At 48.4% G+C, this 13,159-nt stretch overlaps 1 protein-coding gene across 1 annotated transcript; it reads right to left on the bottom strand.

Annotated features, from left to right (window-relative positions):
- Positions 1-5,930: 5,930 nt before the first annotated feature.
- Positions 5,931-12,871, bottom strand: LOC133281190 (uncharacterized). Its single transcript, XM_061476458.1, is given in 5 exon segments — positions 5,931-6,326; positions 6,479-6,677; positions 8,029-8,168; positions 10,778-10,966; positions 12,694-12,871. Coding segments are annotated over 5 exon segments (1,083 nt in total). The 3' UTR covers positions 5,931-5,949.
- Positions 12,872-13,159: the final 288 nt, after the last annotated feature.

The raw sequence follows: 13,159 nt of genomic DNA, 5'->3' as shown, positions 1-13,159 counted from the left end.
GTTTGGGGGGATTTGGTTTTTTGCTTTGTGATTTGGGTTGGTTTGGTTTTTACAGTTTGTAGAGCTGGCTATCCTGCTGTGGAGATTTTTTTACTTGAGCAAAGAAGTCAAAGGAAGGGAGAAGGGGGTCATGCACCAATTTCCTCCCTCACCCGTGCAAGGGAGCTTGGAAAAATACACTTCATTGTAGAACAGTTACCTAGGTGCTTCTTGTCCATCCCTCTTCTCAGGATGTATGGAAGTTGCCTTAGGTTGTAAAGGAGCTTAGACTTGGTGTTGGTCTCCAGCATGCCTAAATCCACTGCACAGCAGGTGCTGTATTGCCTGGGACTGATTCCTTCTGGTGAAAACTATAGTGCTGGAATAAAAACTTACTGCTCATAACTGAGGTGTGTTGAGAAACACTGAGAGGCAGCACGATGCTTGAAGTGTTAGGGGACCAGCCCTGCTTGAAGGGATTGTAGGTACTTGCAACATCTTTAGGGGAGTGAACTCTTCTCCAGTCCAGCTACCAGTGGTGTGTATTTTTAGCAGAGACAAAGCAAATAATGTGAAGTGCTTGTTGACTTGAATCCATGCATTAAGAATACTTGTTGCTTTACATATTGTAGCAGCATGTGCCTATATGGCTAGCTACAGGAGTGCCTTCCACTTCACTGATTATCATTTGTTCTAGCTACATGTGTATGTACTAACTGTAAGAGCTTGTGTGCCTTTCTCTTCACCCAAACCCCAGCATCTTTCACCCTACTCTGGGACGTTCCACTGATGGGAAACAGCTCTCAGGTCTTCCTCTGTTTATGGTTGTGACTGTAAACAAAGCTCCTAAAGAGGAAGAAGGTGTAGTATCATTGTAGCATTGGCTTACAGTTATAAGAAATGGTGTAGCCTCATTATGCTCTGGTCTATGTGAAAGATCACTGTATATGAGCAGGATCTTCATCTCCCTATCCTTCTGGGGTTTGCCTTTGCCCTTAGCTTACTGCTTTATGTGGTAAAGTGAAGGCTCCTGAGGTAGAAATGGTCAAATGCAGTTCCTGCCACATAAGTACAGGGAGCTAGGGTGACTTGCAGGGATGCAGGAGCCTGAACTGCTGCACTGTGAAGGTCTGAGGTGAGTTGGGTGATTGTGGCAGCAACAGATGTGTTACCAGCTTTGTTGATGAAAACCACGTGTTTAGGGTGGTCTGATGCACTGAGACTAGGTGTGGAAGTAATTTGAACAGAGGTTGGTTGTATCAGAAAATCAGTATAGAAAGATTGTTGTTAATCTAAAGCTGATGGAATAGTGATCTGCCTGACCTGTGGCAGTCATGAGGAGCCCATCTACTGCAGCTCATTTGAGGTGGAGTGTTTCAGTGGGATACAATCATGGCACATTTACTGTTGCTTTCTCCTGTGGATCCTGCTAGACTGCTCTTTATCTCCCCCAGTCCTCAGACTTACAAATTTGCCAAATACCTCCTCCATTCCAGAGATACCTGGGGAGAGACTGGAACTTGCTTGCTCTCTTCTTTCTACCAGCACAGCGGCACTCAAAATGGTAGTCTAGAAAGCCATGGTGGGTGGCTGTTCTTTTCAAGTTTGCAGTTAATATCTTTTTGGAGTTTCATGGCTTTAGCATTTGAATGTTACAAGTCTTGGCCTTAACCTTGTCCATATCTGTAGAGTGGGTCTGAAACCTCTTCTGTTAGTGCGCACAGTCCTAGGAGGGTGCTATGTTAAACTTCAGTGAAGAATGTAAAGCTGTCACCAGAACTTGCTCAGCTCTTTCTGGTTGAGTTTGCGGGGCTCAGTGAGGTTTCCTGTGTGGAGTCTGAAGTTTAAAATCCCCAAATCCTGTTTTTTTTTTTATGAAGAACTGAGAGTGCTTTCTCTTTGCTCAGATGCTGAGCAGAAAGTGACTGATTGTAAGGCTTGCCTGGAACAGAATCTGCAATGAGCTGACCTTGCAGCTATCTCTGTCCCTCTTTAAATGGTTTCCTCTGGTTTTAGAGCCTACCTTTCTGTTGGGTTGTCCTGGGTTCAGCAGTAGCAGTCATGTTTTTTCCTTTGTGTTAACTGGTGCAGTGCTGTGTTTTGACTTCTAGCTTGAGAACAGTGTTGGTGAAGCCGATGTTTTCGGTTGTTGCTAAGTGATGTTTACCCTGACCAAGGACTCTGTGAGGCTCATGCTCTGCCAGGGAGGAGGGGAAGCTGTGAGGAGGCAGAGACGGGGCGCCTGACCCGGGCTGGCCGGGGAGGTATTCCATACCACAGCACGTCATGCCCGGGGTGGGGGGTAACTGGGAGTTACCCGGAAGGACACGGGCTTCCGGGTGGAACTCGTTTTCTTGGCCGGTGGTATCGTATTCTCTTCCCTTGTTATTTTCCCTTATCATTGTTATAGCTGATAGTAGCGGTGGTGATTTGTTGCTGGACTGTTCTTGTCTCAACCCGTAGGAGTTGCACTCTCTCGATCCTCCTCCCCGTTCCTCCGGGAGTGGGGAAGGGGAGAGCCCCGGTGCGGGGTGGGAGGGGGAGACGGACACAGACCTCGATTGTTGTCAGCTCGGCACCACTCACTGGGAGTGAGTGAACAAGTTACCTGACTGGTATACAATTTAAATAAGTAGAAATGCGATATGTGATGTGTTGCATAATTGGATATTGCATTTGGTTTTGTATAAAACATTACAACTAAACTTCTTGGAGCTTCAGCTTCCCTCTAGGGAAGCCAGCCTCTGAGACAGCTGGAAACCCCCTTCCCTATCCTAGAGAAGGTGAGTTTCTCTGGTGGTCTGCAGGGGGGGAACCGGTGGCGAGAGCAGCACCTCATGTACTGCTCTGATGAAAAACAGTTGAGTAGATGGTGGCTCTTAACAGGAATCGCTGAGTAACATAGAATATGTGGGATATAAGCTTGTGAGGTTGTTTTCTTCCTGTTTACAGATTACTTGCAGCTTCTACATGGTTACCTTCCTTCTCCTTCCTCTTTGGCAGATAAACAGTGCTGCTTGGTGCTTTCCTAATGGTGCCTTCCCAGGCTGAAGCTGAGTGTGGCTCTTCAAAACCTTCACTCTGCTCTTTGACAGGCTGGTCCAAGAGGAGAAGGAACTAAGGGTGACATAGGGAAACTGTGGTAGAGTTGGGCTTCCTGCCCTTAACCCACATTTCTGCTGTTGGTTTCAGCCTCCTGCAAGCTTGAGATGACTTTCGAGGAAGACCTGGCTGTGCTTCTCCCTGCTGAAGAACGTGGCTATGTCTGACAAGGTTTTGGCATCAGGTTTTTGTGGTAGGAAGCTAAAGTTTGCATCCAAAAATAATCCCCAAGAAGTCAGGAGAATGTTGCAGCAAGGAAACTTCTCAAATTTGTCAAGTAAATATTTTTTTTAAGTATCGGTTGTATGAAATGCTTGTTTCGAGTTGACAGCTGACACTGTGTGTAAAGCTGTGGTATCAGGTGTTTTATGGAACATGGTCACTTTTTGTTATGGTATTTCAAAATCAGCACCTTTCTGGACATGTTTGGCAAAGATTTTTGTGTTTAAAGTGTGTGTTGTTTCAGTTTGCAGTGAGAGCAGGTGTCAGCCTCATCTCATGTAGCAAAAACAAAAAATCCCACTTTTGGTTCTAAAGCGTCACTCTAATTCTGTGTCCCAGATGTGTTGTGTTGTTTTTTGTTTTTTTTTTCAATAAAAAATCTCCTTGGAAAGAGGGGAAATCATAGCGAGGTTTTATTTATTCCTTAAAGCATGACAAGGGAGAGAAACAGAGAAGGAAAAGTGTCATTCCTGTCTTCATCACTTTCCCTTTGTTTTTTCCCTGATTTTGTCTCTTGGACAAAAGACAGCTTCTTCCTACGTGAACAAGACATTGGGCAGTGCTATTCCCAGGGCCAATCCTGGGCTGAATTCCTGGCCATGAAACCTGTTTTGGTGAGACAGAAGTGGTACAGTGGTCTGTGGGTATGGTACTCGTGAGAGCACAGAACGCCCATAGGGCTTGTGTCCGAATCCATGGCTGGCATCTCTGCATGCAGAGCACCATTCCCACAGGTTGTCTGGGCAGATGGGAGGGGACCAAAGAACATCTTACCTTGAAGCAGGATTATTCCCCTCCCTGTGTGTTAGACTTGGCTGGAAAAAGAGGGAGGACAGAAAGGTAAGGTTAGGACGTGAGCTGAAGGGAAGTGCAGAGCAGGTCCTGGTTTTCCTGTCCTTTCTACGACTTCAGTTGTCTTAGGAGAATGGCAAGGTTTTTCCTTCTCGTGGTGCTGTTGCTGGTAAATGGCTGCTGTGGGCATCGCTGTCTTTTGCTAGGAATCTGTAAAAGCTTTGCCATCTGCTCCCTCCCCTTGAAACCCAGCCCCCAGACCAGACTTCCCATAGATTGCTGATGTGAAAAAAAGGCATAGGAGGTGGAATGGGGGAAAGCTTCCTTTATTATTATTAGAAATAGAAAAAACAATGTCTCTAGCCTTTTTTCCAGGGAGAAGTGGCAGTGGTTACCACATGTCCACTAGTAAGTTTTGCCTTATCACAAGAATGTACTACCTTGTGTCTTCTAAGTTTTTTTTTCCTTGAAACATGATTCAAATGTGGATAGAAATGTAGTTGGCAGACAAACTCCTCGCCTCTGTAGCAGGTTTGAGTATCGCAGTTTGCATTCTTGAGCAGCGGATGGCAGGTGATGCTGGGGTTCACATCCTGGGTGCTCGTTCTCATTCGCTGCCCCATATACGCAGCAGCTCCTGGGGATGCTGGCACCTCTTCTAACAGTGTAATACCTGCACAGCATCTCTGTGCACACATGATGCTGTGTTACTCGACAAGTCCCATGTGCCCACACTGTGTCAGTTGTGGTACACAGGCAGAGGTCTGTCCTGTGGTGCAAATGGCAGCCGAGCTGTCCTGAAGCTCCTTGGCCAGGCTCTGCATGTGCTGCCTGGAGCGTGCTCCTCTATTTCCACCCAGGAAATCCTGGACAGAAATGAGTGTCATTGCTTTCTAAATGCAATGATGGCATTTAGGCTAGCACTTTGGGTGCTGCTGTAGGTCTAATACACCTGATGTGAATTTCTGTTGCAGGGGAGAAGGGATGAAAACCTTCAAGTTTTGGTGCTTGTTTTTTTGTTTGGTTGGGTTTTGGTTGTTTTGGGGCTTTTGTCTTTGTTTTGGTTTTAATTTTTTTTTTTCCCCCTTCAGATGTGCTGGGTCATAGAAATCGCAGAACGGTTTGGGTTGGAATGGACCTTAAAGCTCATCCAGTTCTAACCCCCTGCCATGGACAGGCAGGGACAGCTTGCACTAGACCAGGTTGCTCAAAGCCCTGTCCAGCCTGGCCTTGAACACTGCCAGGGATGGGGCAGCCACAGCTTCCAGATAAATTTGTTTTTTCATCTTGACTGGCTCTCTTTGCACACTTGTCACTGCCTCCTGCAAGTCTAAGACTGTCTCTGTAGAAATAGGAGGATATGGTGAGTTCTGAACAGCAAAAATTCCCCACTTTTAAATCTCAGCCTACATTCAAGTGCAGTGAATTGTAAATGCTTCCAATTATGCAATGACATAGATTCCTTGTTGCTGGTAACTGGCTGTCTTCACTTCCAGCCTTTGAAAGAGCAGGAAACAGAAAATCAGGCCCTTGTGTTTAAAACCTGAAAGTCCGCACATGCTCAGCCTGGTTAAGCTGGAGCTGCTCAGGCTTGGCTTTATACATCTCACATCTTAATGATGAATTAAGAAGCTTGTCCCAGGCACTCTTGTTTGAGATGTGCATTTCTGGACAGGTGGGATTATATCAAAAAAGCCTTTCAACATAACACATCAAATTTTGTCCATTTGAAAATCCAGGTGCAGGAACTGGCTCTTACGAGATTTTTCCCTGAGCTCTGCAGAGTTCCAAGGAATCTATGGTGTTAAAAGAAAAAAGGAAACCGAAAAAAAGGTCAAACAGCAGTTTAAATTTTTAAACCGGCCTCCCGAACTTGTTGAAGAGCTGGTGTTCCTCAAGGCTTCTGTGGTAGAGGGGCAGCAGGTCCCTGGGCCCGTGGGACTGGCTGGGCAGGATGTGCGGCAGGATGCTGTGGTGCGGCTGGCTGGGCAGGGCGCTGCTGGGTGACACCAGCCGGGGCAGGACCTGCGCTGTGGGGTGCCAGCTCTGCAGGGGCAGCTTCAACAGGCTTTCAGGGCTGCTGGCAAAGGCAAGAGGGAGAGGTGAAAGGGGGCTGCAGCATTGCAGGGAGCCCGCAGCCCACCCAGGCGATGCTGAGGCAGGGCAAAGGGGAACTGTGGTCCTCTGGTTCAACTGCCCCCTTGAAAAGAGCATATGCAAGGGTTTCATTGCTGTTAGGCGCTAGGTGGGGAGCACATAAGAGGGTAAGGCAGGGGAGTGAGTGACTGCCCAAGCGATGTGGGCTTTTACATCTGGCCTCTCCTGCCTCCAGGGAGACTGGGAGCAGCCCTTGGCCCCTGTGTGAGGAACTGGGGGGCAGTACCAGCACCAGGGTCTGAGCGGTACCTTTGGAAAGCCAGGTTATTGCAGCCTGCCAGCGCCCCTGGGAACACAGAGCTGGAAAGGGCTGAAAGGTGGTAATCGCACCGGTGATAGTGTTTCAGTCTCCCAAAAGCCTTCCTTGTCCTGTCAGGAGTGGAGTGGTCATGTCTCCATCCTCCTCTGGCTTTCCTCCTTTGCTGCTGCTGCCTGCAAGGTAGAGAGAGAGAGATGCAGATGCTTTCTTTGCTCACTGGGGGCCGGTTGTTTTCATTTACACCTCCAGACAGATTTGGCATGTTTGCATCCTAAACCCAAGTTGTTATCCCATGATTTTGACCTCTTTCCTCTGCTCCCAGAGGAAAGCACCAAAACTGTTTCAGCCCTGCAAAAAAGGGGTACTGGTGCAGACTGGGGAAGAGCAGGACAGTGGGGGGAGGTCTGGCTGGTGCTTGCTGGGAGATTGAGACATCGTCTCTTGCAGGGTTTTTTACTCATTGTTCTTTTGCACTTATAGTAAGGAGCTAGGCTCTCAGTTAAAGCCACATCCCCAGGTAGGCTCCTGCATGGTAACTTTTGCTGCCATCACTTGTTCAGGACACCATCATTGGCAAAAACAAGGGGTCCCCCTGGACCTTAGGATGGGAAAGCAGGGCAGTGCTGCTGCTCTGTAAGAATGGTCCTGACTGGTGGCCCTGCTCCCCACCTGCTTCTCTCCCAGTGCTTACCAGGGGAGGATGCTCCTTTTTTAGAATCATAGAATAGTTAGGGTTGGAAAGGACCTAAAGATCATCAGGTTCCAACCCCTCTGCCATGGGCAGGGACACCTCACACTAAACCATGTCACCCAAGGCTCTGTCCAACCTGGCCTTGAACACCACCAGGGATGGAGCATTCACAACTTCCCTGGGCAACCCTTTCCCGTGCCTCACCACCCTCACAGTAAAGAACTTCCTCCTTATATCCAATCTAAACTTCCCCTGTTTAAGTTTGAACCCGTTACCCCTTGTCCTATCACTACAGTCCCTAATGAAGAGTCCCTCCCTAGCATCCCTATAGGCCCCCTTTGGATACTGGAAGGCTGCTATGAGGTCTCCACGCAGCCTTCTCTTCTCCAGGCTGAACAGCCCCAACTTCCTCAGCCTGTCTTCATACAGGAGGTGCTCCAGTCCCTTGATCATCCTCGTGGCCCTTCTCTGGACTTGTTCCAACAGTTCCATGTGCTTTTTATGGTGAGGACACCAGAACTGTACACAGCATCTGCCTACCTTGGGTTGTACACACAACGTGGCAGGGCTGTTCCCACTCACTATCCTTTCTGTCTGTTCCCTTCCTCTGTTCTGGAGAGCTTTTTGTCAACCACCAAGCTAACGGCATCCCTTGCAGGACGCCTCTCTGCAATCACCCACCACATCCCTCATCCCTGGGGCCACTATCCCTCCCAAGACCCATCTTCCCCATCAGCGCCAAACGCGCCATTGCTTTGGAGCCATGACTGTGCCAAACTGCGTCTGGTTTTGGATGTGACCCCCCCCCGTTGCCCTGCCTCCGTACTCACCCCGCACACCTCCTCCTCGCCCTGTCGCGCCAGCAGCAGACGGCGAAGGAGATGGACAGCACCAGGATAACAGCTCCACTGAGCAGCGATGCGGCCACCGCAGCGCGGGAGCCAGTGCCTGGGGGCTTCGGGGTGGCTGCGGGGAGAGATCAGGATGGGCCCATGGGAGCAGGGCCGAAGCAGGCATTGTGCATCCAACCGCACCGGCCCTGCTCCCCCTTATAATTACACTTCAGGGCATTGTTTTTAGGAAGAAGCATGTAAAGACAGCTCCATAAACACAGAAGTGAGTGTGTGTGTGGGGACGGGGATCCCCAAAATCACATTAAGAGTTAATATTTTCTTCGGGTAATTGAGGTGAAATAGTCACATCGGAGGGAAAATGTGAAATGCTGGATGCAGCTTGGGTGAAGCGCAAACGGAGGAGGAATGAAGCACGATGAAAAGGAAATGGTGGTAGCCTTGCTGTTGGTTGTTTTTTTTAATGGAATGTGTATTTTTGGATGTCTGTTGCATGGGGATTGGGATAGGGAAAAAGTTGAAAAAGAGAAATAAAATGGAGAAGGGGAAGAGTGTGGGAAAGGGGAAAAAAGGGGAGAAGTGGAAAAGGGGGAAAAGGAGAAAAAGGGGAATAACAGTGGGAAAGGGGGAAAAGTGGGGAAAAGAGTAAAAAGAGTGGAAAAGGGGGGGGAGTGGAAAAGTGAAGAAAAGTGAAAAAAAAAAAGAAGCAAAAAGTTAAAAGGGAACAAAAGTGGAAAGAGGGGGAAAAAGGGGGAAAAGTATTAAGGAAACATGAGTATTTAAGAGAAAAATGGGCTTGTGAAGTTTAAAAAAAAATGATAAATTGGAAACTTTGGTGAGTGTAATCATAGAATCATAGAAATGTTTGGGTTGGAAGGGATCTAGAAGTTCATCCAGTTCCCACTCCCTGCCACAGGGGAAACCTTCCACTAGACCAGGTTGCCCCAAGCCCCGTCCAACCTGGCCTTGAACACTTCCAGGGATGAGGCAGCCACAGCTTCTCTGGGCAGCCTGTGCCAGAATTTTCTTGGATGGTGTATGGGCCATCCAAGTGTGTGACCCGTAGCTGCCGTAAGACCAGTGTTGGAAGGAGCAGATGAATTACATCCTGATCAAACCATAAAGGAAGCCTAAATGGTGTTTGCATTGCCAATGTCTAAACTAAGAAAGTGGCTCCCATCCCAAGAGCAAAATAATATGAAACAGTTCACTAATGTCTGCAAAAATTGCATGTTTTGGTTTTCAAAGTAAAAAAAATCCATGAACAATCCCCAGCCTTACAATCCTTGCAAAATAACCAAACTAAGACATCTGAAACTACGGAGATTTGCTTTTTGTTTTAAGGAGAAAAAGCATATAGGGATTTTCCCCTTAAAGCTGTCTTAAAAGCCTTCTATTCTGGGGAACCCAGGGTGTGATTTAACGTTTGGAGGGTTTTTTGGTTCCCCCAAGTTGTTTCTGCATTCAGTAGTGCACAAACTGCAGCCTCTGTTTAGGGCTGAGAAGGCAAATACTGCTGCTGAGCATTAGCAGTGTTTTACTGCAGAAGCATCTGTAACTCATTGCAACAAAGTTCATTGCTTTTATTTTGCAATGCTTACTTTTATGAGCGACAGACAGTGACTGATAGCATATCAGCAAGTTTTACAGCTCTGAATTGAGATGAATTGCTTTATTTCTGTTCTCATCTTTAAAGGGGGAGCTGCCTGGAGTGCTTCTGAGCTGAAGCACCTGTGTGGATGTCCTATGGTTGAAGCACTTTGGCTTCTAATTTTGAGATGCTACCTGTTTAAAATGGATTTGCATGTTTTGAGCAAATGATAGAGATGACATTTCTTGAGCAAGTGAGAGAGAAGCAGCAAAAGGCAGACTTTTTCCATTTCCAACTCTTTTTAGCCAGCTCTTGCACCACAGGTTTGCCTGTCAGCTGTTCCTGAAAGAGTCCCAGGTCTGATTCCCAGCATGAGCAATACAATTCACGCATAAACTATGTAGCATTTACAACTGAGGTGTTTTTGCTTGTGCTGCAAAAATATATACCTTTCTTGGGGGCAGTTTTCCTGAAGTTATTTAATGTGTACACACAGTACGTGGTGTGTGAGAGAAAGCTTTTAAAGCAATAAGCTTTGTTCCATCAATGTTAAGCCGTTTGTTCTCAATGAGCTGGTACCACAACAAATGTGAGGGCCATTTGCAACCGAGATTTGTTCTGCATGTGCTTTCGTAAACAGAATGTGCTGGGTTAATTCAAAGTCCAGCTTTCCTCCTATTGAAAATTGTACCTGTGCCCTGTAGTCCCTATGCCTGGCACCCGGAGTCAGATATCAGCTGGTACCAGGTACCAGCTCAGTGCTGCCTGTACCAGGTACCAGCTCAGTGCTGCCTGTACCAGTTACTGGGAATGAGAGGAAGCCTGATCGTTTGCTGTGCTGTTGTTGCCTGGGGAATTCACCCTTTGGCAACCCCTTAGCTCATGAAGCGCTACTGCAGGGACCCAGCTGAATCACAACACATCACCTGTGCTGACAACCGCTTAACGGGACAAGCTGGACCTCTGCTGTCCCCTTCAGGGTGGCAGGAGCACCCCAGCTTGTCCCCCTGCCCTCACTGGCTTGGCCAGAGCGAGGACACCCTTGTGTGAGGTCCTGTGCCTCCCCTCCAGCGTTAGTGATGGGGTGATGATCACCTGCCCCCCCCCCCGAGACCCTGTGAGCAGCTCCTTACCCTGACAGCGGGGCGGAGGGTGGCTCCAGGAAGAAGCGCTGTCCCGGCGGAGGCAGGACAGCCTCTGGCTGCCCACCAGCTGGTACCCATCCTGGCACCAGTACACGAGCACCGAGCCCAGGGAGACGCCCGAGCCTCTGTCCACGGAGTAGAACCCATAGCGTGGTGGGAGGAGTGCTGTGCATGGTGCTGGGGAGAAGGGAGGACGTTAAGTGCAGGTGATGACAAAGCCCCTGCTGGTGATGCTCCTGAAAATGCTTCCGTACGCTGTGTCACTCCTGCAGGTCCTGCAAGTCTCTAATTTATTTATTATGTGTGTGTGTAATCCTAAAGGAAAGATGTAGGGAAGTCTGGTGGCTTTATCTGAAAAACAAGTCTTCTAGTTGCAAACTCTGCAATGTGAGCAGCTACTGAACAGAAGTGGGACTGGAAAGGTACAGGATGGGGAGAGTGTGCAGAGAGCAACTCTTAGGAGGGAAAGGAAGAGGACAGGCAATTTCTAAATACCCCAGTATTCTGGGAGAATATTGTTGGCTGGAACTCAAAGCAATGAAATACTGTTCTATGCTGTAGGAAGATACTTTTTCCATCCCAGCCTTTATTTTTTTCCTAATTTGTTGCCCACAGCTATTCAGAGCTACTCAGTTATCCTGCTTAGATCATCCTTTTTGTATTGCACCCTTTGTATCTTTAGTGCTGTTTGTTTCTCCTAGTATCTGTCAAGAGCCAGGGGTGAGACAGACTCCAAAAGGGATGCCAATCTGACTGTGTGCGTGCAGAAAATCCCTGGATATACTAACAGATACCAAGAAAATGTGGGTGAGTACATTCTCGTGTAACAGGTATCACAGTGCCAATAACCTGAATTAAAGGAAAATACTCTGATTAGCTCTAGTTAAGATAAGCTTAGAACTTGCAGGCAGAAATGTGCTTTATCTAGCATAGAGGGAACTTCTGAGGGAAATTCTGAGTGCAACAGTAAAGCTAATGTGTGAGAGAGGTTTGGTCTGCCTCTGTGTTTGTTGAGTCAATGTAGGCTTCTCTTCCAGAGGGGCTGACAAGAAACAGACCAGGTTGAGCAAGATCAGACTTTCTCTAGGTTAGCAATGCTGTTAACAGGTAGTGGAGATGTCTATATGAGTAAATTCAGCAGTGCCAGGGAGGCTGCCCAGATGCCTGGACTGGATTTGTTGCACAGTTAAACTGTCTGACACTGGATAGCACCTTGCCCAACAATTCCTTGCTGTTGTTTAGACATAGGGTGGTCCAGGGACTGTTCCCAACAAGCATTTTGGAAATTACATGTAGTTCATAAAGATTTAGGAAGGTGAAGGGTTCAGTAGTATGGCATGGGCTGCTCTGTGCCTCTGCCTGCACTGGGCAGGTGCTCATTCCACAGCAGCCCCAGTGCCATGTCCCACTTGCTGGGAAGCAGTGTGGGCTCTGCTCTAGCAAGTGGATTAAGAAAAAATAATCACCCCAAGCACTTGGAGATCATCTGTGCTTCTAAAGAATGTCCATCCTCATTTCTACCCAGGGGTCCCAGCTCATCTTTTGGGGACAAGGATGTGTTCAGTGTGCCCATGCCCTGGGCAGGGAGCTGGTCCATCATGATATTGTATAGAGGTTAACATGGAGGAGGAATTTACTCTCCAAGGAAGACAGTCGAGTTAAATTTTCTCCCTGTGCCCAGCGACTTTTCCTCTGACATGATACACCTCTCACAGACTACAGAAGCTGCTGTGGCCATGGGGACCACACAAAGCCCTGCAGCCCCTTCAGTGTGCCTCCCTCCATGCCCACCAGGAGAAGCACCACAATGCCATCATCAATGCATCCCCCGCCTTTCACCCTGTCTGCCTGCACAGTGAGGCAGCCTGGCAGAGGGAGAGATGGGTAATCACTCACTCGAGTACCTGAGATGTTGCTGTGCAAGTAGGTCCCATTGGCAGTGTCTCGGGGCAGCCCCTTGCTGACGTGTCCTTCCCTGGGTGAGGCAGTCCCGGGCCCAGCAGCATCACTCCAGGCAAAGCCCAGGCAGCTCCAGGGCAGCAGGCAAAGGGCGATGCATTTTCTGAGCCTTTGTCCCATCATGATTTGAGGAAATGCAGCATCATCGGGTGCCCGGCCGTCCAGAGTGCCTGCAGTTTCCCCTTTGATTCTGAGCAGGAGTCAGCAGGGCTCTTAGGGCATTAAGCCTTGAGTGGCAAAGCTAGCAGCTGCCTTTCCCCCAGGGCTTGCTTCTTCTCTGTGTCGGCACAAACCCCACATCCCTTCTCCTGGCACTGCCAGCCCTGCTCTGGCTGCTTGGCTGAGAAGCTCTGCAGGGAAACCAGGCATGGGAAGGCGAGTGAGAAGCAGCAAGTGCTTGGAATTCACCTT

The sequence above is a fragment of the Pezoporus flaviventris genome, unplaced genomic scaffold, assembly GCF_033815535.1.
Source record: "Pezoporus flaviventris isolate CSIRO_AGI_PZ_B2104156 unplaced genomic scaffold, CSIRO_AGI_Pfla_v1 ptg000096l, whole genome shotgun sequence".
Classification (NCBI taxonomy): domain Eukaryota; kingdom Metazoa; phylum Chordata; class Aves; order Psittaciformes; family Psittacidae; genus Pezoporus; species Pezoporus flaviventris.
This window is presented reverse-complemented; position numbering and strand designations above follow the sequence as displayed.